This window comes from Oreochromis niloticus, linkage group LG18 (assembly GCF_001858045.2).
Source record: "Oreochromis niloticus isolate F11D_XX linkage group LG18, O_niloticus_UMD_NMBU, whole genome shotgun sequence".
NCBI classification, from domain to species: Eukaryota; Metazoa; Chordata; class Actinopteri; order Cichliformes; family Cichlidae; genus Oreochromis; species Oreochromis niloticus.
Window position 1 is genome coordinate 9,137,159 of NC_031982.2, and position 23,782 is coordinate 9,160,940.

A 23,782-nucleotide genomic window follows, 5' to 3' on the forward strand; every position below is an offset into this window, starting at 1 on the left:
TACCTTGTATACAGTACTACACAAATTTGGGATGTACAAATCAAACAATGTGGTGATATTGTGACTGGTGACAATTTCATACTGTATGTGTGAGATTAACCAATAACCCGTTACTGATAAATAACTATCTTTGGAGGTCTTATTCTTTTTTGTAATTGTTAGTAGCAGAGTCTATATTTATCCATTGCATTCATTTAGCCCTTGTTTGCACAGTTCTCTCTCATGAAACTGTATTAATGACATGCTGAAAACCACAGGAAATATCCTGGACGCGCTTGTAAATGATGAGCATTCGAGGTCTGATTGAATATTTCAGGTTTTTAATAACACATTTCAGATATCAAACCAATAAGTCACTTACAACATCACTTTATGTTTCATTATCCATATTATTGATTGTTTTGGTGCTGCTGGTAGAACCTGAGGTCAGGTAAGAGGTGAGTGTTGGAGCCTCAGCGCTGAAGGTTTCTGGCATCCTCTCAATGGTCTCCTGGGCTAGCTAACATGTTGGCTGTCAGCTGTGGAAAATTGTTAGAAAAATCTTTGGCTTGCAGAAAAAAATACTCTCATTGACTCTATGTAGAAATCTTCAAAAGCTTTTTCAGTGAAATGTATACATCACTACAGCACTGGCTAAGATGGTCAGCATCTCAATAAGATTTAGATTTGGAGATTGGAGGGTGCACATGCTTGTATGTGCACACGTATCACAGTATAATTGATGGACATGGTCAGAAACAATACTTAGGTAGGCTGTGACGGTCAAACAATGCTCAGTCAGTACAAAACACCCCAAGTGTGCCAAGAAAACTTCCCCCACATCATTACACCACCACCAGATCTAACCATTAACACAAGGCAGGATGGAGCCATGCTCTCATGAGCTTCACGCCAAATTCAGACCCTACCAGCTGCTTTCAGCAGCTGAAATCAAGACTCATCAGAACTGGCAACCTTTTTCTGATCTTCTATTGTCCAATTTTGGTGAGTTTGTTGAATTGTAGACTCAGTTTCCTGTTCTTAGCTAACAGGGTAGACCCCCCAGTGTGATTTTCTGCTGCTTTAGAGATGCTCTTCCCAGGTACTTGGAGCTGATTACAACTTCTTATTATCTGAAAGCAGTCAGAATGTGTACTAAAGTTGCATTTGAGTGGAACTTATTCACTCTGACTGAGGTGATGACAGGGGGTGAATCATGTATTTTATTTTCTCAGTTAGCTAAACCCTTCCCAGCGTTATGCACATTTGTTATGGATGATGATTCACCGCCAAACAAAACAATCATAAGATGCCAATCATTTTTACTGAGGTCTCTATTATTTACCTTTTCCTCTAGAATATTGATCTTTGTCCTCTGGTAGATGAGCTGGTCACTTAGTTCCCTCACGGCCTTCAGCAGCTGTGTAATGCTTTGCTCCTGGCTCTGGATCACCTCCTGATCAGGGAAGAATGTTGAAAACAAAGAATGATTGTTAATAATAATATAGTATTGTGAGCTTGTATAACAGCATTCAAACACTGAGAGAATAGATGGAAAACAAAGATGATTGTAATAGCCAAAAAGCATAAAGGTTGTCTGATTTATTTTAGAATTTATTGTTGCACAATACTGTTGCAGTGATCTTTTTTTTTACCTCAGCAAAGTACAGAAACATCAAGTGCAGGTTTTCTTTCTAACAACAGGTTACTCACCCTAAGGCTATTGATCTCTGCTGCTCGTTCACTCGGCACAAGGCCAAGCGACAGACTGCTCAGTTTCTCCTCGAGGCCCTCCAATTTATTCTGCAGTTGACTTTTCTCTTGCAGGATGCTGTTCATCTTGGAGCTGATCTCTTCAGACAAGCCCCTGATGTCTTCATTGTTGGCCATTAACACAGTAGCGGTACTCTTCAGTTCTTCTTCTGTCCCCTTGATTTCGCTGGCCAGCACTGACAGCTGGCCGAAAGAGCGATTGAAGATGTTGAGTTTTTGGAAGATATCATTTATCTGTCCCTTTGTTTTCTGTGCAAACTGCCGCAGGCTCTGACCCATTCGGAGGAGGCCATTTGCCAGGAGATACACATCATCCAAAGCAGCAAAGCGGGACTGACTTTCAGCAGGAGCCTCGAGGTGGAGGACCGGAGGTTCCTCTTTGCCACAGAGGGCAGGAATACAAGCAGCAGCGAGGGCAAACACGAAAACAATTTGTGTTATTCTCATGCCTCGCTCTGTGACGGGATGAAGAGTTCCTGAGTGAAGATCCAGAGCTTTATACTCTGTCTGATATCAGATTAATGATTACCACGTTAGCTGAATCAATATCTTTCTACAGATCCTTCTCAGAGGACTATTAAAGTCTGCTTGGAACTTAAGCTTTATTCAAATTTTAAAGATTAGCATGTAAGTTTTATCGTCACTCGGGATGATACAACAGCATTCATTCACAGAATAACACAAAAATCATAACTGTTGGTAAAATATATAATACATCTATAAACTATATAGATGTGATGTTTGAAGCTAGCGTACAGGACTGTGAAAACCTGTGCAAACAGGAAAATACAGAGATTTTACAATTCTAACAAAGTTGAACGAATGATCGCCTTTATTCTTCAGCACAGTCTGAAATCCCCAAATACAGCTTTCTTATCAATTCTTTTGTCTTCAGCAATAGTTCTCCAGGCTTCTTGAAGGACATTCAAAGATCTTCTGTGGATTTGTTTGGTTCTTTGTTGAGATGATCTCACAGTGTTTCAATAATGTTGAGGGACAAATTTTAAAGGACAGCGTGCACACCATGCTGAGACATACTAAGCTTTCAGCTAATAGCTCTTTGGGAATCACCTTGCTGGTACATAAAACACCATTATATGCCTGTCATTTTAAGAAGAAAATGCAAAAGAAAATTTTAAAAAACTAAAGAAATGTAAACAAATGTGTTTTGACAGGAAACTAGTAGCAAAGTGCCTAAAGATATAATTTCAAATTATTTTGTTCTAAAGTTGTCTATTGTGTGTACACACAACACAGGTTCATCCCCTGAGTTTGGTGTATTTTTGTCTGTGCTTGAAGGATTTATAAGTCAGTGTTAAGTGACTTAAACAAACAAACAAACACAAAGAAAAACTTTAAAAGACTTTCAGAAAACGTGAACTGTTGCTCAAGACCAGCATAGGAAATGGCAAGAAAGTCGGGCTCCTTGGAAACAAAGTATAAAAAAAAATGTTTAAGCAGAAGTCCAAATTTTCTGATGTTAATGCCTCTTAAAAATCCTTATTTCGTTTATTCTTTCTAAAGATGTTTTCCTCTGAGCCAGGACAGTGTGGGAATGCATTCAACTAACCTGTAAATAAGGTCATGGCTGGTCCCCTCTTGTTGTTGCAGTTAATAACGACTCTGTGGTTTTGTATAGATGTGTAACATCACCAAGGACCAAACACCTGTTCCACCGATTCTTTACTCTACACATCCCCCCAAAAGTAGAAATGTCCCCATAAGAGATTTATGTCCCCGCGACATCAATATTACATGAAACACACACACACACGAGAACGCATGAAAATAACACTCTCAATTGTGGTGGCGCCTGTCAGTTAAATGTTAACTATGACGGTTGTATGGGGGCTACAGTGTGTACACAATAAACTTAGTCCTCAGCCCAGACTTCCACCAAAGGCTCTGCTGTCTGAAAGGTCGATTGTATGCGTCAGCAGTTACCCACAATTATAACTCATCTAGCAGAATAGTAGTTAGGGGCCATGCAGAGTGCAAGAAGGTGTCTGAAACAAACAAAGAAACTAAACCACTCACAGCCTTTTACATTATGTGTGTATTTTTTTTGTATTTGTTTTTTTGGTTGCCTGTAGCGGAGAAAAAAATGCCATGAAATGTACCAAACTGTTATGAACCCTCATAAGGTAAAAGAAATTGTATAACATCGTATCAGAGGGACCTTATCTAAAAGTATAAAGCATCATGGTAGCACCATGCTAGTTCACAACAACAGCTGTTTGTGTTTAAAGGTTCAAATAACACAGTGCAAATAACACAGTGTATTTTAAAATTGAACATGTTACACATTAAGTGTTTTTGTTCTTTCAGCCCAAATAGAGAAAAGAGTTTAGTTATTATAGTAACTGTTACTGCTGCCTGTGTTTTGCCTCTGAAAACAAGATAAAAGTGCAAACTAATGCTTTTTATCTAATGCTCATCCACACTATTTATTTATTTCTTCTGCTTAAAAATACCAAGGCCAGCTATCAAATAGATGTAAACCGATTCTATTAGACTAATCTGCTATTGTATTACTGAATAACTTAGGTTGTCAAGAGCCTGTGGCCGTCTGGGTGATTGACTGGTCTCAATTCATACGCTCATAGGTTACTGTTTCATGACTATACTGTTTTATTTGGCCAGTGCAGCCTCAGCTTACCTTGCAGCTCCCCTCACCACAAACCGCAGTTACATAATGGTCATAATTTGGGGAAGGATGCCAGCTGTATGAGACCTTTAGGTCAACTAACCCACTTTAAACTCTTCCATCTGCTTTGTGTTGTTTCAGTTCTTTAATTGACAAATTCACCATTGTTTTTGAAGGGTAAAAAGCCAAAGGATAAGGATTTTGGCTGGTTAAGATTGCGGACCAGACTGGGAAAGTACAGATTATTTCATCAGAATGAAACTTCAGAGAACACGTTACACTTTTTCTTTAGCACGATTCTTGCTTGAAGGAGAACCTGCCTCTCGGCAAAAAACCTCAAGCTGTACTTTCCAGCAGAAAGCAGCTTCATCTAAATGGGAGGAAAATTAATACCCTGCAGCAGGCAAGCCCGAATGGTCTATTTGTGTGAGCTAATGATTAACTACTCATTTTCTTTTTAACAAAATATTTGAAGTAAATTACAAACTTATTTTATAAGCCATATTTCTCTTTATATATGATGCAACAGTAAATCTTTCTTTGAAACTGCCTTTGAGGACATTTTTGCCTCTTGGCCAAGTTCTCTGCAGTATGTGGTCTGTCCGTCAGCAGTCATTTGCTCCAATAAAGACTTGTTTTTTTTCCTCTTTTTCCCTCAGTTCAAACCACAATCCTTCTCGGAGTCAGTTGTCTGCTTGGGTAATGGAAAGGGGAGTATTTCTTGCTAATTCTCGCTAATTCGTTTTCCATCCATGGCAGAGCTAACCCTGCAGGGCACAAGGCAGTGGTTACAGCTTGTTGAGCGGCATCGTGTCATAGACTTACACACATACTGTGAAATGTGTGATTGTAGTTTTTCATTCTGAAATGTAGTTCTCTTGGCCTGAGGACACAGATTTAGTTTGCCCTACTCCAACACACAAAAGACACAATTCAAAAAATGGAGAGAAAAGAGTAACAGTATCGAACTCATATGAAAAGCAGTATATAAAACTTAAAAGGAGTGAATCTTGTCAGTTTTTTATTATTGTTGAAAAAGTTCTCCAGACCTCTCGGAGCTCTTCCTTTGCCTATAGGCTCCTTCTTTGCAACAAATGTAACAAATTTTGCTCAGTACTAATAAACTCAGCATAATCTCACTGACTGACAGACAAAGAGCCAACTCTTAAAGCTTACAATTTCGTAACTGAAGAAACTGAATGAGAGGCAAAGAAAGATGAACAGTCTACATCAATGCTAGCAGCACTGTTAGGCTTTATTTATATGCACTGCTTTGAGCTATCATCAGCATATTTCATGTTAGCAAATGTACAGTGCTTAACAAATTTATTAGACCACTACAAAGGTTTATGCCACAACTGCCCTAAATTAACAGTACTGGTAATTACCAAAATGTTTCTGTAATGGTTCAGTGTGCACAAGCTCTACAGTCAAAGATATATTTTTATTGATAAAATGTATTATGAATTTGAATAAATGTACTGTTTTACTAGAAAGTTGAAAAATTAAGCAAATTGTTATTTTTAGATTAAATTAAATTACAAATACAAATTGCAGTTATTTCCTTTCTATAACAGAAAAATTCGTTTTAGTGGTTGAATGTTATGTGTGATTCATTTCTGACTTTTCAGTAGCCTGGCTCAAATTTGGATTTCAAAATGGGAATTCAGTTTTTTGTTTGCCTAATGAATAACAACATAATTTTTAGTTTTAAATAAGTTTTTTACAGATTTTCAAAAATATTTGTGTTTTCTACAACGTTGACAGTTTCTAGTGTATTTCCTGGGCTTACCATCGGTATATTAGTCGAAATTAGCATTAACACTAATTTCTGAAGCACTCAACAGCTAAAAAAAAGGAAATGTAAATAATTAAAGTGAGAGTCATATCATTACCAGTGAATTCCAAAAGAATCTGATTTGGATTCAAAAAAATAAAGGAAAATGAAAAAAGGCAAAGCTACAGGAGTGGTTACATAACCTTACCATAATGATCGTAACCTATCTAAGTAAATATGTGTGTATGTACCCTGAGCATACACAGTTATCAATATGGTAAAAGTGATTTGCACCAATCAGAGAAATCACTGTTTCAATTTGGGATTGTGGGTAGAGGATCCTTTTCTGCAACATTGCGAACAAAACACATTCTTGTTTAATCAAGGTTGACATCATACAGGCAGGTGCACATACTATCACAGTGTTGTAGCTCCAAGTAAGTCTGCTTTGGATGGTTACAGCATTCTAGCTCATAATCAAACTACCTATGGCGAATATGAATGCAGTGTAACCCTGTTAACACCTTAGAATGCATCTTCTTAGAACTACAAGTGGATAGCTATAAAATAGTTATAGAGGTTACGGATACCATATGAATTTAGAAAATGTTGTGATATTTCTCAGAAAGAATTAATTCTTGGAGCATCTGTGGTCCTAGTTTTTGTTCTATGATGACCATGAAAGTTAAGCAGTCACTGAGATGTTGGTATTTCTCTCTTAACTAAAATAAAGGGATGAAAAAAGGGCTCTGCTGGGCCACTCTGTGTAGAAAGTGTTGTACAAATACCTGCCTGTTTACCATTTTCCCGGCGTGATGGTGATTTCCAGAGGAAGATGCTAGTAACAGGCTGAAAGAGGATCCCTACAGAACGAGAGGTATGCACTGAGAGACTTAACCCCCATGAATGCCACCAAGCCCTGTGCTTCGCCCACTGTTTACCAGATTATAGAGGCCACAGATCACATAACACTGGGTAGAATTTCACATTCTCAAAGAGGGAGGTCTATGAGACTCTACATGGTAACTTGGTGTAATCTGAGACACACAGTAAGGTGACTAGTACTTTCTCTCATTTCTTACCAGAAGCTCAATACTTTGATGTGCTGTCACCGGGGTTCCAAAGGAGCAGCTGTCTTTCCCAGTCGGCTGCACCTCTGAACTCCTATTGGCTGCTGTCTGGAGGAGTGGGTGTGATCGTCTATGTCTAGCCTCCCACTTGTCAGTCTAGTTGGACAGGAGGCATGTTCACAAGCTCCTCCTTGCTCATTGCTCCCATTTACACACAAGTAAACCCAGCTTCTGTTATGGCAAGGGCTGCACGTTGGCATTTACCAAATAGCCGCGGCATGCCACTCTCCCTGACAGCACCTCCCTGCCTTCTCAGGAGACAGACAGGCTGAACTAGCTGAGAGCAGACGGTAGTGGACTATCTGGCAATCAATCCCACAGTTCAGCGGTACAAAGTGGGGGAAACTGCTCAACATGCCACAAGGTAAGCTCAGATATAATATTCATCTCAAATCTGCAGGCATTTGAGGACTGTTGGATCAGACAGTTAATCAAAGCTGAGATGCAGAAAGATGACCTTGAATGTCTTCGATCAGGGACCGGCTGATTTAAATTCAGGGTCAGAAAAGCTTTTGACTCTAAATGGATTTAACAAATGGTGTGGAGTGGACTTCTGGGCCAAGTAAGAATACTAAGCAGATCTTCGGGACAACATCTTTGCATTCAAAAGATTAAATGTCGGTTGTACTTTTATTTTATTACACTTTTACTTATGCAATGCAGTTGACACAAACTCATTGCCTGCATTGCCCATGTTTCTATTTTAACCTTCTTATGTTAGCATATCATTGTTTTTTCCTTGCGTGGGGCTCCAGGCAACTGTTTTATCCAATGAGCTTTGGCTCCACATACCATCCAGTGAGGCTTTGAATGCCACATTGCAACTCATTGCAACCCTGACCCTGGTGCTGTTGGAATGGGAACAGGGCAAGTCCAGCGGTTCAAAAGCACCAAGACAAAACATATGGGAGGGGATATCACAGAACCTGAAAAATTTCTAGGAACACTTTGAGGAGACAGTGAAAAATGTGAGTTTTAAAGAAACAGGGAAAACAGAGCAATACGGAGACATAGGATGGGGAGGGGGACTCGGGGGGTTGAGCCCAAACACTTGGCTTTGGTTCTTAAATCAGCTCCAAAGAGAAGATGAGGGTTAGAGTTATGAGTTGGAAAAACCACAGGCTGTACAGCCAAAAAACTAGAGGAGAGGAAGGATTTTTCCGGGAACACAGCATAGACAGTAAAACATGTAGACACATATATACCGACACTGTAAAGAAGCAAAGAGACACAGGTTATAGGTTCAGTGTACGGAGAAAGCTATGGTTTGAAGTTATTTAAGCTCACTATTAACAGGTAAGGAAACACCTAAACCTTCCCAAATATTCGTATCCTGGTATGCAGTACAATTGTGTCAAAATGTGCGCAATACAGTGTTGTCGGTGGCAATGTGACTACGAGGTCCCCACTCCTGTAAACTTCAGAAACCCAAGAAAACAAAAATGCATGGACTGATTCCATAAGCAATAGATGGACTCCATTGCAGCAGCTCTGCAGCTTGTAGGCGGAGCATTGTCTGAAACAGATGCTAATTTTGGGATGCTAACAAGCTAACAGTTGTTATCACCTTGATCATATTGCACTATAGTACAAAAAACACAGGACACTTCCTCTGGGAATCCACCAAAACGTTGCCTCAATATTTCTGAAGAGAAACAGTAACCATCCTGCGAGAGTCACATGATTAACATGGCTAAAGATGAGCCTGGTGAAATGTTTTGCTATCATCTATGACAACAGCAAATCTTGACCTGTTACTTTCAACAGTAAATTAGCTTTTAGTCCAGTTTACTGCTGCTACATAGGGAGGCTGCAGCCATTTGTCATGATGAGTGAATACTGAACTTGTGGTTTTGGTAAAGAATGCTGTGGACAGACATGTTGTGATTATGGGGTTTATGCTGATGCAGGGAGAGCCTTAAGGTCTGTATGAGAGAGGACGCACTCACCCAGAGGAGGGGAGCAGCTGTTGTGGGCACACAAGGATGAAAAGAAACTGAAGTAAAGGAAAAATAGCTGTGCGAGAAGAATGTGGCTTTCCTCCAGCCGAAAGACAACAAGAGCTGAACATAAAGGAAGCCTTGATTTTTTATTTTATTTTTAAGAAAATTTGAGCCCATTGCAATGCTTGACTTTGGACTGAATTCGTTATGTGCGGAGGTAGCAGGAGTGCTGTGCACTGCTGTTCGGCTGGGGCCTGTTTGGGGTAAAGCAAATATTTTACATTTCATTTCGTGGGTTTCCTGTGAGGTGGGCCTACTTCTCCAGGCGCAGACAATTAAAACCTATGCCACAGAAATGTGGAGAGAGTTGGGCAGTGGCTCCTGGGAAATGCCTAACCCTAACTTTGCTATATTGTTTCCTCTGTGGTAACCTGGTGAGGAGGAAATGTTCGGGTCTATATTTATGCGTAAAAATGGAAGGCTTGCGGGCAACAACAAGCAGTGCGAAGCTCCTTTGTTTGCTCGAAAACTGAAAATAAAGCATCTGAAACTGGCATTCCTATTGCTTAATATTCTACATGCAGTTTTTAAAAGTTTGACATTTGGAGATAATTACTTTACAGTTACAAGTGCCATTTAAATGTTCAACTACAGCTAGCCTTGACTGGTAGGTGGGGAAAAAAAGCTAACATGGCTCCAGGTTAAAAAGGTTTTAACTGCACAGTCATGAAAAGGAAAGTTTTCATAGGACGGGATAGTATAGAGTCCTGTGAAAACTTTAGTGTCCTTGCTCCATCCTTGTAGAATCACCTTTAGCGCCAGTAACTTCCAGTTATGATGTTCTGTGTGACTCTAAAATCTCTCAGATCATTGGGGAGGTACTGCACAGAATCCTGCATAAATCATTCTTTCTTGCGCCTGTATACCTTGTTTATTGAACGTGCTTCCAACCACTGTAATAACCTTAACCTGTAATAATTTTAAGTCTCTCCATTTTTTCATTTTTTTCTCCATTATTTCAAATCACAACAACAGCTGCCTCTTGGTGTCAGGTAAAGATCCTACAATAACAGAAAGAAAACCCCAACAATCAGACAACCCCCCATGACCAAGCACTTGGCGACAGTGGGAAAAAAAAAATGCCTTTTACCAGGAAGAAACCTCTAGCAGAACCATCTACCATGACAAGTTGGGAAGAGAGTCCGAGAATAATAATAACTAATGATTAAATGCAGAGTGATCTATAAACACATAGTGCGTGCAAAAGGGTAAGCGAAGCTTTAAAAAAGTGCATCATGGGAAACCCCCAGCAGTCCAGGCCTACTGCAGCATAACTATGGGGGCGTTCAGGGTCACTTGATCCAGCTCTTGCTTTAAGTTAAATACAGCGCTGCTATGTCCGCCTACTCATAAGAAATCAAAAAGTGTATTTTAGCCCCACCAAATTCTTTCTGTGTAGATACTAAACGCTTATATTTTTCTTAAAGTAAGCCAGACATTTCTTATTGAGAACCTAAAACTTCTTTACTTGTAAAAGAATTTCTTGTTGTCATTGGGTTGAAGTCGAGCTTATATTTTGAACTGAGTCAACAGAGAGATCGGGGTGTCTGCAGTAACAGGTGTTCTGTGCTTCAGCGCTGATTGACAGACACAATAGTGAAGTCTGCTTGCAATCAGCACGCTCTTTTTTCCTATTATTCATGCTACACTAGCTTTATGGAAATATTTCTTGTGTACTACTTGATTTTTCTGTATATGTGGAGCACCTGAATGGTCTTCAATTAGCCTTTAAAATGAAGACATATCTGGGTCTCACTGCCTGACATGTGCTTTAGCTTTACGCCCACATGTACGAGCTAAACTTAGACTTGTCAGACAGAGGCCTAAAAGAGTCCTCTCAACATCATGGAAGCCACAAGAAAATAACAGTAAATAATGTAGTTTTAGTATCTAATACAGTGGTTAGACATGCAAGGGTAACAGAACTGAATATGATGGAAAAAAAGGAATAGTTTATATTATTCTGTTCATGCAAAAGATTTTGGCTATTAAAGTCGGAGAAACGAAGCTCAAAACAGTTTAAACTTTAGTACCAAACAAGTACACTCAGTACACTGATAGGGGACCTTCCCTGAATGTTGCTTGTCATCTCTCTCTGCACCCTGCACTGTTAATACTCATCAAGTCATTTCTTTTTTTAAATAACACTGCTTTCTTCATTTGTTTTGTGTCATGTTTGATTTATCGGTTATTCATGGCACAATACTGAGCATCAAATTATTTATTTCTTAAAACAAATATTTCTGAGTAAATCTCTCAATGTTTTTTTTTCTTAATCAGGAACTGTGTCGTGTCCTGTAAATATATACGCACCATATTTCCAAATGTACAGCCCTCAGTATCTATGCCTCATGTATATGTCTCAGTGTGCAGGCTTTATTCTGCAAAATTGCTCACATCCCTGCGTGTCTGCAATTTGCACATCTCTTTGCCGTTTACTGCCGGCCACCAACGAGTGTGTAAATGATGGAGGTGAAAATTCCCAGCAGGGACATTTGGTGGTGTTTGTCTGTTTACTGCATAGCTGACATTGTTTGGGGCTGTGGCTTGGTGGCCACCGTGCCTCAAGAGGACAGCAAGCAGCCGCAGAGGCTGGTGGTCAGGAGAGAGGAGGGGAAACGTGGGAGGCGGGAAGAGGTAAAGATTTAAGAGGGGGAGATGCTGAGAGAGGGAGGCGGGGGAAGGAGTGATATAAAAAAGAAGAAGGGCATGTCAGTATATTAAACAGGCAGTAGAGCATTGTAAAAATACATCACTTTCCAAGGTGAAAGATGAAGTTCTAGATAGTTCGGTGATAGAAAAACAAACTATCTGAAAGAAAACTGTAGACCTAGTAGGAGGCACAGGGAGAGGAGGAAGGGAGGAAAGTATTGAGTCAGAACAATGACTGTCTGTATTTATGTCTGTAGGAGTTTATTTTGCACTGCTGGCCATAGCTGCTGGGCTAAACAGTCTCAAGCTATTTTCAGCTCTCGTCCTGGATGGCAGGGCTGTAATCAAGTGAAGATCAGGCCTGCCACTGTTGAATAATAGCTGCCTGGTGGACGGAAGAAATGAAGCAAGAGTGTGAGAAAAAATAGAAAACTTTGGGAAGAGAAGAGAATAAGAGAGGGGGAGAAAGAAAAAGTACTTCAGCGTAATTGAATGTTTGTGTTTTGTTATCCACTCACTACATGTGGGTGAATGAATGAGCATATTGTGTGTGGAGCACAAACAAGGATGATTGCTATTCCGTCTGATCCCAAAACTTGGACCGAGTCTGCCACCAAACGCACCACAAATAAACCTCAAGTCAATGTCAGAGCCAAAATGTTGAAATCTGCAATATGCTCATTACATTATTATATAACCACACAATAATCACTTCGACCACTTGTAAAAATGCAGAAACAGGTTTCTCATATGTTGTTGGCTTAATTTAGTCCTCTTTTTTCTTGTCAGATGCCCGAGGTCCAATCAGATAATGTGTCAACACATTTTTCGGAGAACTAAGGAGAACAAATGATGGCGACACAAAATGGTAGAAAAAAGTTTTTCGCTTCAGAATTTCACTGAATCTGATATTTATTTGAAATGCATGCTCACTTACTATCTGTGATTTTTGCAGGGAATATTGCACCTTGTAAAACAGCACAGAACGGAATCAAGGAGAAGCCCCCATATTCAGTGGAAACCCCTTATGGCTTCCGACTTGACCTGGATTTTCTGAAATATGTAGACGACATAGAGAAAGGGAACACCATCAAAAGGATTCCCATTCAGCGCAGAAGCAAGGGAGTGCGCGCAAGCACTTTACCAAGGCACCTCAATGCTTCTGGGTGTGGCTATCGCCCGAGCCCCTGGGGATCTACCGGAGCTCTTGGCCCCAGGTCTCGATTGTCAGACGCCCATCATCATCATCATGGCTATACTTCCTGGGCATATGATCACAGGCCACCTCTTTCCCCCACAGGGTTTAAATCTTTGGCAGAGATGGAAGCCAGAATCAAGGAGTTTGATGAGCAACCTCTAGGGGAACATATCAGACCCAATCTCCTCCGTGCCTCCAGTCTGCCACTTACGGTTTTACTGAGACAAGGGTCAGAGTCCACAGACGACCACAGCAGCGTCTGGAGTTCAAAGGATCACCTTGGGGGAAGAAACATCTCATGTGAAGATGTGTTCCGCTCTTCAGACAGCCCTCGGCCACAGGACTGCTCAGGTCTGCTGAGGCGCCTCACTGAAGCCCTCGAGCGAGTGGGGGAGCTTGAGATGGAAGTGAGGGTCATTCCTGAGCTCAGAGCGCAGATCTGCATCCTCCAGGAGGAAAGAGAAAGACTTTGTCTGGGACTGAGTCCACGTGACCATCCCTCCACAATGAACGGCACCACGGATCCTGGTACATCCTCTCACAATAGCAAAGTATTGAGAGGACCTCAGCATGAAAGTCACAGTATATTTCCTAGAAATTACAGTGTCAGCCAAGATGACTCCAACCCTACGCATGAGTGGAGGACTAGTACAGATCTGGATGAGCTGCTGACAGTGACCTCCCTGCAAGCCAAAGTAGCTGTGTTGGAGCAGAAGCTCCACGAGACTAGCCTGGAGCTCCAGAGAGTGTCAGGGCTGCTGAAGGAGCAGCAAAAGGAAAGCAAAAGGAAAGACGAGAAGATAGAACACCTCATTAAGAATCCTGCGGTGTGGGTCCGTGCAGAGAGGGTGGTGGTAGATCAGGATGGAGATGAGACGGTAGTGAGATCAGAGTATGATAAAGCACCTTGCTTTATTAGTAAACGAGTGGTTAATGCAAACGATCAAAGAAGGCAGCAACACGAGTCTGTGGTCAGTTCAACATCGTCTGAAAGACGTCCACTGGTTTCTGAGGGTACAGACGCAGCTGCGGTGATCCATCACATAAAGAAGATAAAGAGTCTCCTGGATCAGCAGTGGAAGTGTTTGTGCACAGAGAGTGAATCAGGAGAAGAGGGCAAGCATCTAAAGCACCCAGATCCCAAAGTCAGCTCTCTGCAGCAGGAGATGATGGGACTTGTCGACATCCTCATGTCCTGCCACAAACAGCGTGGTGACAGTGACGGTAAGAAGATTCAGCAGGTAGCTATACAGCAGCCACGTTATGGCTAAGATAACAGAAGCCACATTTCAGAGTTAATAATAGTAACATTGAAGTCAAAGTGAGCCAGGGTCAGTGTTGGTGGAGCTTTGTGTAGTGCAAAGAATAAGAATAATTTCCATTTGATAACTGCTAACAACAACAGCATTTCATTAGCTGTATGAACCTTTGTATCATGTATCATGGAATGAGGTTAGTTTTTTTGTGGACCCAAATGTAGCACAAAGGAGATGGAGGTGAGCATAAGGCCAGCATTTAATGCTGACTAGTCTAAAGGTTTGCACGGTACAAAAACAGAAAGCAAAGCTAAGGAAAGCAAATTACCAGGAGGCATGAGGAATTATTATTCAGGGAATGATACGGGGAGACTAAGTAAAAACAACAAAAGGTAATAAGATAATCAGGGAGGACGAGACAAGGACAAGAACTCAATATAAAGCACAAGCGAGAAAGGAATTAACTGAACAGAGATGATAGTCTTAAACATGCAAACTTGACAAAGAGGGGAAGACAAAATAAACCAAAGGCAGAATATTCGAAAACCACCAGAAACTGAAACAAAGAACTAAGACTGAATGTGTCAAACATTATAGAATAAAGAGAAATGGTCAAACTGAGAACCAAAAGAAGGTTAAATAAGAAGAAGAATTCCAAGACCATAACAAAAATTTTAAAACCCAGGATGATGATAAATTGAGTAAGAGGAAGCTGATAAGCAAAATGTTTGCTTATAGTCAGTTTTGAAGCTCAAACTGAGTCACCATTTACTTTAAAAGACATTGCATCATAAAACTGAGACAGATGGATTAGAAGGAAACTGATGGGGTTTGTGTTTTGTTTTTTTGTTTAACTGATGAGTAGGCGGCTCTTGGATTTACAGACAGCATTACAATTAGCTTTAGCAGTGATGAAATGGTTTATGCAAACATAAACAAGCCATTGTATCTAATGAGGAGCATGTAATGCTGACATTTCATCATATCCTTTGTGTTTGTCTTCTGTGTAGCCTCTAAATCCATCCTGCAGACAGAAGGATGTGCCCAGACGTCGAAAAACCTACATTCTGGGGGTGTTAAAGAAGGGTTAGTAAATAACTCCCTGACTTTAGCAACCCTAAATGTTATGATTGTTGGTTATTTGATTTGTGGTTCTGTATAGTCCCGACACAGAAAAACATCATGATTTAAGTCTGAAAGATGAGTACCACTCCCTCTAATGCTGTCAGTTAAGGGGAGAAAAGAGGCAGCTCCTGTATCTTACAATGACACAGTGAACATAAACCATATTTCAAAGCCGCACATGTACGTTTATTTCATTCATCTACAATAAAATAGCCATACAGGAATGTGTTTTCTGGTTCAACATTACAATTCAAGTAAAATATCTGCTTGACTGTACAAGCAGGAAAGTATTCACAGCCTTTGCTCAATATTTCTTGAAGCACCAACCACTTTGGCAGCAACTACATGCTGAAGTCTTTTTGAGTATGATGCGTCAGGCTTGGCACGCCTATTTTGGGGCAGTTTCTCCCATTCTTCTTTGCAGAACCTCTCAAGCTCCATTAGGTTGGAAGGGAACATCGTGCACATCCATTTTCAGATCTCTCCAGCGATGTTCAATTAGGTTCAAGTCTGGGCTCTGGCTGAGCCACTCACAGACATCCACAGACTGGTCCTGATGCCACTTCTTTGTTATGCTGGCTGTGGGCTTTGGGTCGTTGTCCCGTTGGAAGATGAACCTTCGCCCCAGTCCAAGGTCCAGAGCACTCTGAAGCAGATTATCATCAAGGATGTCTCTGCACAATGCTGCATTTATCTTTCCCTCAACCCTGACCAGTCTCCCAGTTCCTGCTGCTGAAAGGCACCCCCAGAGCATGATGCTACCACCACCATGCTTCACTGTAGGGATGGTATTAGCCAGGTCATGAGCGATGCCTGGTTTCCTCCAGACATGACACTTGGCTTTCGGGCCAAAAAGTTCAATGTTTGAACCAGAGAATTTTGTTTCTTGTGGTCTGAGAGCCCTTCAGATGTTCTTTGGGAAGCTCCAGGTGGACTGTCATGTGACTTTTACTGAGGATTGACTTCAGACTGGTTGCTCTACCCAACAGGTCTGATCGGTGGAGTGGTGCAGAAATGGTTGTCCTTCTGGAAGGTTTTCCTCTCTCCACAGAGCAACGCTGGTGCTCTGTGAGAGTGACGATCAGGTTTTTGTTCAGAGAGGTGACCTTTCTACCCCATTGGCCTCTATGAAGAGTTCTGTGGTTTCAAACTTCTCCCACTTACAGATAATGAAGGCCGCTGTGCTCATTGGGAACTTTAATGGTGCCGAAATGTATCTGTACCCTTCCTTAGATCTTTATATAATCACAATCTTTATGTTCATGTTATATATTTGGTTTTTATTTTTATTAAATGTTAAAAAATTTTAAGCAAACTTTTTCACTTTGCCATTATGGGGTATTATGTGTAGAATTTTGACCAGTGGATGAGTGCTGTGAATACTTTCTGGATGCACTGTATAGCAATTCCCAGCCTCTGACTCCCCTAAACATACATAAGACATTCAGACTAGTCATTGGTTTGAGATAATTAAGCAAATTCACAAGATTTACTATGTATAAGTTCACCAACCTCTGTCACCGAAATAAAAAAACAAACCAAAAGTGTAGAAGCAGTTGTAACATTTAACATATACCTCTTTTTTTTCTTTCATTTTTCTATAGAAGCAATGAGACTGCCAGTAAAAATCCGGCTGGTCAAGCCTGTATGAGCCAAAGTGTCCATGATGATTTGGAGCAGAGGAACAGTAGCACGGTTCTTAGGGAGGTGGCTCCTGCCCAGCTGGATGTAGACACAGAGAAGAGAAAAACGAAAGAAGAGAAGCAAATTGACCCAGACAGACAGATGAAACTGGAAGGAACAGGTTTTGGGGGGACAGATGGTGGTGATGTATCTCTGGTAGCTAGGGCTACAGAGAAAACGGCCAAGATGAAAACACAGCCCTCAGGAGAACAGATGGAGGGAAACTCTGGCTCGGAAACAACCACCAAAGGCAGGTGAGAGGACCTCAGCAAACACCCAATCGGTGCCTGTTCGGAAGATGTAATTGCACTCAGCAGGAAGTTAATTTCATCTGATCATAATATAATATGTTCCTCATGTTTTAAAGTGAACTGTCGCTCTATTCTGACCTTCCTTGAGCACACATATACATTTTTTTTCCTCTTCCAGAGAAGCAGTGAATGCAGATTTTATTTCTGCCTGTCATTTCCTTAATAATCACATGGACAACATGGACAACCCCAATGATGACATGGTAAGCAGTCATGACTAGAGATTAAATTTAAATAGATATGAAATTTTTCTTTCATTTACTGCATTAAAAATATGTCTGTGCACTACATAGACACTACTGTGCGATCACACCAGCAGAGACACAAATGAGTTCTCAGAACCCAGCCAAATAAACATCTTGGACGGTTGTCATCCTATCATGCTGACAAAAATCTGTCCACAAAGAGACATGCAGTATAAATGCCTGCTGAACAGAGTTTGCAGTACCACGTTGGGAACTGAGGTATCTGCAGAACCCTTTACGCCAGAATGCACAGACACTAAACAGAGTTGTATAAGGTAAAAAAAAAATAGTTGTCACGGAGCTGCCAACACCATTTATTTCCTTCTTTGTGGTTCTGTTTGTTACTTCATTGCCTTGTTTTGAAGTGGATTGCAGTCACCGAGCTCTTAAACTTGCTTCTATTGAGAAATGTTGAATTTCAAAAGCTGAATGTTGCTACAATGATGTAAATCATTTGATTGTTGACTATAATTTTGGATTTTTGAGTTTGGCAGCTGAACAATACCAAATTAAGACACGAGGGTAGCCCTGAGGAGTTATCGTGCAATGCTAGCACCAGCTAGCTAGCACTGCTAACAAGGCTGATCCATGATTCATTGCATTCATAAATGTTTTGTTTTCTGATCTAAAGTCAGTTATTTTAACATAGACATCTAAGGGGATTGTCATGAGGTGCCATTTAAGGATCTGCAGTTTGCGGGACTTCTATATTGGCTTTTCCCAGCCCCACAGAGGGGCTTCAAAGAGAGAATATTTTATATTTTATATTCTACAGGTGGGCAGAAAAGCAACTACTCAGCCACAGAGCAACATTAATGCTACTGGATATGACGTCTTCATCAGATAAACTTTAAACAATAAAAATAGCATGCAAAACTTGCCATCAAAAAGTTGACATGTGTTGCACCTCAGTTTTGTATTGTACCACATATTTCTTTAAAGCAGGACTGTTAAATGATCTAAACATGTAATATATGTTAATTAAATTCATGCTTCACCAGGAATCGTTCTTATTCATATATTTTCCAGAGGAAGGCCCTGGTTGTGTTGTTCCAGCACTGGTTCAGTGCAGCAGCAGAGGAGGCCTCTGAGCCCAGCAGGGTGGCTGCATACCTGAAACACATAAAGAAGGAAACACCCTCCCTGCTGGCCTTTCTGGTCAATCTGGCGGACGATAACGGGAACACAGTGCTTCATTACAGCGTCTCCCACTGCAACTACAGCATTGTCACCCTGATCCTGGATACAGGTAATATATAGGGAACTGTGTTGTCGAAGCTATTGTAACATAACGTTTGTTAGTACTAAAAAAACATGTTCCCTGTGCCACAGGTGTCAGCGATGTGAACATTCAGAACAATTCTGGCTACACGGCAGTGATGCTGGCCTCGCTGACAGCCCCTGATGGACCCGGTGGAATGGAAGTTGTCCGCAAACTAATGGAGCAGGGCGACATTAACATTCGCTCCAGCAAGGTACCACAAGCAATAAGAACAAATGTAACAGGGATGAGGTGGGGGTGGAGGGGGATATCAGTGTGAGATGGCAGCGCAGCTCCCTCCTTTAGCACCCTGTGCTGGTTCTTTGTACTGTTTTCTAAGCAGTGAATGGAAAGCTATACCTAACCATATCCATTATTAATGAATCACTTGGTAGATTTTACACAGGAAAAAATGATCATTGACAGAGTTCATCCTGAGACTGCTGTATAATGTCTTCTGTGGCTCTGGGAGGAGATTTTCAAATTCAGAGGAAGCGGATGATGTCATCAGGATTATCTTAAACTGGGGTAAAGGGTTTGCACATTCAGCTTTCAACCTTTGTTATGAACAGTTTGAAAGACATGGGTATGCATGTATACCAAGGAGAGTTAAAAAAAACAATCCTACTAAGAATTACCCAATCTTTGGAGTTGCTGGCTTGTCCCTATAAAAGTGAGGTTAGTAAGACACTGACTACTAAAAGATGAAGAATGAAAGCTGAAGAAGAAAGAGGAGATTTGAACAATTCTTGGTCTGGGCCTCACACTCTCTCCCTCCCCGCACAGACGGGCCAAACAGCTCTGCACTTGGCAGTGAGACATGGCCGAGTTGTGATGGTTCGCCTGCTGCTTAGCTGTGGGGCAGACGCTAACATCCAGGACAGCCAGGGAACCACAGCGCTGATGTTCGCATCTGAGAGGGGCCACACGCACATCGCAAGGCTCCTGCTGGAGAGAAGCCAGTGCGACCTCGCTCTGACTGACAAGGTACGACCACATCAAACAAATCATCATGTAACCTGGGAAACAATGCTGGCAAACTCTGTTCTGTGGTCATTTTCAGGGATCACAATGAACTGGATCATAATGTTGTGATGCAACAATAGTCTGGGCATCATACCCATTAAAATTCAATTTTAGGACACTGAATTCATGTGATGATTCACCTCCATTTGTTAACAAAATGGCACATCTATCTTAGCATTCACATCACTGAATGCAAAGAAAAGCAGCTTAGATGCGTGAAAGCTCGAATGTATTGACTCTGTGGATGTGAGTGGACTGACAGTCTGGATGTAGCAGAATAGAGCTTCCCCAGGATTAATCAAGGCTACAGTAAGACAAATCTCCCTGGGCTGAGAGGAGCTAATCCGCTAACAGTACAATATCTGTGCCATGCGGAGCAAGTGGAGGCAGGGAAAGAGCAAGGGAGGCACATCTCTCTTCTGCTTGTGATATTCTACCTTTAAAGTACACTTAAGAGTAAAAAAAAAATCCTTCCTCGACTGTAAACCATGTCTCACCTAAACCCACACTAATTAGACTGATTAAACCGTGGAAAAATGAATTTATATGGCCTACAGATACGCCAGCAATTTTGTGTGGTAACACGAATAATGTTAACTTAACAATCAGATGATAACAAAGTCAGGAGATCACCAAATTCTGCAAGGTTCACCATCTGGGGACCCCGAATCAGTCACATTAATGTTGCACTCTGAGCTGAAATGTTGTTTTTTTTCTTTGTTTCCTGTCTACCAGCGAGGTCAAACTGCGCTTTCCATCGCCATGCAAGGTTCCCACGCCGATACAGCTGCCCTGCTGCAGGCCCACGCTAAAGCTCGAGCTCTGTAGAAGTGGATCTGTTCACGTGTCAGATCCTCTCACCTGAGTGGCGCTTCAAACGCAGACTTTTTTTTTCTGAAATCTGGACTAGTGACAGCTGGTGCGCTGAATGGGATGATATTACAATGAGGCTGTATGGCACGAGAAAGTGAGGCAGATGATGGTTGCTAGGGCAGCATGCAGTGAATCTGCTGTTTTCATTTTGTCTTTACCATAGATGTTTAAGGTTATCGCTGATCTTTGCACATCCGTGCAGCAGCTTCGCTCTGCAAACTATGCAATGGAAAGAATATTTATTATGTTTGTTGTATTATCTAAAAATCTGTGTCTGTAAGAAGATTCTACCTGTGTTTCCAAGGGGAATTCTCAGCATTTTTAAGCACCATTTCAATAAAATACTTTCAAAATACTGCATGCCAACTAAACAGAAACAAATCCCTGGAGCCGATTGACCAGTCTGTTTATTTCACACGTTGGTAAAAGCTACACTGATGTATGCAACGCCTGTTTTTAATAAAATAACAGAAAAGCGATGATATTTCATTGTTTGAAACGAGCAACATGCAGTGGCAAAGTCGCCCAGGAGGTGGAGCAGCTCATCCATTTCAGCATCACCGCCAACGACCAGCCAACTCAAACATAATAAGAATCCCCCCTACAGAAAGCTACAGCGGAGGCGAACCTAAAAACGCTCACATACAAGGAAGTAGATTTAATCTCTTTCAAGTGTGACAGACGGTTGCAAACGTGGTGCCTTTTGATTTGCAGTAATTCCACTGTGTGAGAGGACAACGTGTGAGATTCACCTGCACTCCAGCTGTATGGCACCTAGGAATGCTCAGTCAGTTGTGAAATCAGATTTGTTTGAATGGCCTTTGTTTCCTCGAGCCCCCTGGGAAACAGCAAGGGCCACTGTTTTGTTTTTTTGTGCACAGAGCTGAGATTATGTTTGTGAGATAAGACAAAAAAAGGATTGCATAGATGGAGAAGGCGTTGGATTTCTGTGTGACAGGGCACGGGTTCTTCATTTCCCCTGAGGATTTCTTCCATTCTAGCTGACTGGCTGTCCTACTGTAATGACCACGAGCAACTATAAATCGTCAGAAAGCGAGGAAGATGTGGCAGACTGAGATGGAACGGGCATCTTTTCTATTAGTGAAATGTATCCGTATGTAGAAATAACAAACAAGGAGGCCAGTATGGAAATGCTCTGTCAGAATAAAGTGTTTCAAAGAGATGACTCTGATAACATGTAACTGTGGATACACACACACATATACGCATGTCACATGACTGCATAGGTGTGCGTCCCCCATCCCCCACTCAAAGCCTTAACGCCACAGCAAGTAACAGTGCTCATTTCAGCCTTTGTGCAGGGATAAAAATGTCTGTGACACCTCTTTTTGTCTGCAGGGAACAGTGGACTAATAAAACATACCTATTCCATAACACCCTGAGGGGGTGTGATACAACAATGGAGGGGGGCGTCTGTGCAGTCTGAAGGCATTTGCTGGCTTCAGTTTAATAATGATAATGGACTGGATTTATCTGCTACAGTTTCTCTGTCTGCTGGTGAATCACTCTGAATGCAAAATGCATTTCAGTCAGCGTGGCTTCATTTGGTACAGTCTATAGAGTATTTCAGCTAATAAGAACTGATAATGTTATCCAACTTAATGCTGATATTTCTGCAGCTTCCACAGACAACACTTGTGCTCCGTGCGGTTCACATAAAAGGTAAAATGAAAAGCACTTATTAGCAGACACTGTTGGTGGTTTCCCTGCTTGTTAGCTTGTGCTGCTAGTTCGCTAAAGATAATGCTGTAGGTCTAAACTTAGCATTTGCATTTGTTTCAGAAATGACTGCGACTCCTCCACGTTTTGCACACTTTCCTACATTATGGATTTAGCTTGGTTGGAAGTACCGGACAGTCAAGATCCAGGTTTTTAAAGCTTGTAGAGACATGCCAAAAGTACTGACTCAAGGCTTTAATTACATTTGCAAATTAGTATAATTTGACTTTTTAGAAAAATTCCAGTTTTATTAAAAAAAAAAAAAATCAAGTGTGCAAAATGTGAATGGGGTTTGAATACATGTATGACACATATTGATGTATACAAGGGATGGAACTAGTAGCAGAAATGCAGCAACAGCATTAGCACTGATTTAGGGTCTTTCTGAGGACTTGATGAAAGCTTAATATTAATACACACCTCTAGCTCTGTTTTTGATCTCGACTAAATCCCAGAGAAAATATCAGAGTCTTCGGGTGCTGCATACTAAGCTAAACTCACGTCTACCATCTGTTTGCAGCATCTGGAAAAGGGTAGCGAGAGACTGAAACAAACAATAAATGTGGATCAGAAAACCAAAATGAGGTAAAACAGTGTTTAATGTTTCTGAGAGTTAAGGATATGGGGACTATATACAAAATATAATATTAAAAATACAGGGGATGCACGTAAAATGAATACCTCATTCATTTTAATGGAGAGAGACAGAATACTTAAAGTTATAAATTGATTTGCATGTCACTGAGTGAAATAAGTAATTGATCTTCAAGCAAAACATGACTAAGTACCTGGTGGGGGTAACATGTTTCTTGCAGGTCACCAGTTTGCACACATCTCAGGAGCGATTTTGGCTAACTCCTGGGCAGGGTGGCTCATGACCTTAATGTACTCTTTCTTTAGTCACTCCTTTGTTGCCTTGTTGGTATGTTTTGGGTCATCGTCATGCTAGAAAGCCCAACCACAAATTATCTTCAGTGTTCTGGCTGAGGGAAGGAAGTTCTCGTTTTCACAGTGCATGGCCGCATCCATTGGCCCCTTAATGCTGTGAAGTCGTCCTGTAACCTTAGCAGAAAAACAGCCCCAAAGCATAATTTTTCCACCAA

At 41.2% G+C, this 23,782-nt stretch overlaps 2 protein-coding genes across 4 annotated transcripts; one reads left to right on the forward strand and one right to left on the reverse strand.

The window, feature by feature from the left end:
• Window positions 1–303: 303 nt before the first annotated feature.
• On the reverse strand, window positions 304–3,353 carry LOC100689785 (angiopoietin-related protein 3). The gene is made up of 4 exons (XM_005458068.4): window positions 3,323–3,353; window positions 1,693–2,228; window positions 1,325–1,435; window positions 304–518 (listed from the first exon to the last, which is right to left on the reverse strand). The coding sequence occupies exons 1-4, from the start codon at window positions 3,336–3,338 to the stop codon at window positions 480–482; spliced, it is 702 nt and encodes a 233-aa protein (XP_005458125.2). The 5' UTR covers window positions 3,339–3,353; the 3' UTR covers window positions 304–479.
• A 3,158-nt stretch (window positions 3,354–6,511) lies between these two features.
• Window positions 6,512–21,418, forward strand: LOC102079795 (KN motif and ankyrin repeat domain-containing protein 4). Of its 3 annotated transcripts, none has more exons than XM_005458059.4 (10): window positions 6,524–7,670; window positions 12,751–12,829; window positions 12,917–14,383; window positions 15,426–15,501; window positions 17,145–17,477; window positions 17,653–17,737; window positions 18,809–19,028; window positions 19,112–19,254; window positions 19,827–20,027; window positions 20,802–21,418. In XM_005458059.4, exons 2-10 carry the CDS (start codon window positions 12,811–12,813, stop codon window positions 20,892–20,894), a joined length of 2,637 nt encoding a protein of 878 aa, XP_005458116.1. In that variant the 5' UTR covers window positions 6,524–7,670; window positions 12,751–12,810; the 3' UTR covers window positions 20,895–21,418. The 3 variants fall into 3 exon arrangements, with proteins under 3 accessions (XP_025756250.1, XP_005458116.1, XP_025756249.1); XM_025900464.1 differs by lacking the exon at window positions 6,524–7,670 and adding an exon at window positions 9,058–9,512; XM_025900465.1 differs by lacking the exons at window positions 18,809–19,028; window positions 19,112–19,254; window positions 19,827–20,027; window positions 20,802–21,418 and adding an exon at window positions 17,828–18,777 and having other exon boundaries at window positions 6,512–7,670.
• The last annotated feature ends 2,364 nt before the right edge of the window (window positions 21,419–23,782 follow it).

Bases quoted from the DNA above. Each gene is read 5' to 3' on its own strand.
- LOC100689785 (XM_005458068.4), bottom strand. The intron at 1,436-1,692 runs GTGAGTAACCTG...TTCCCTGATCAG, and splicing joins CAGAGATCAATAGCCTTAGG to GAGGTGATCCAGAGCCAGGA. The intron at 519-1,324 runs GTAAATAATAGA...AATTTTCCACAG, and splicing joins TCAATATTCTAGAGGAAAAG to CTGACAGCCAACATGTTAGC.
- LOC102079795 (XM_005458059.4), top strand. The intron at 15,502-17,144 runs GTTAGTAAATAA...ATTTTTCTATAG, and splicing joins TCTGGGGGTGTTAAAGAAGG to AAGCAATGAGACTGCCAGTA. The intron at 19,029-19,111 runs GTAATATATAGG...CCTGTGCCACAG, and splicing joins CACCCTGATCCTGGATACAG to GTGTCAGCGATGTGAACATT.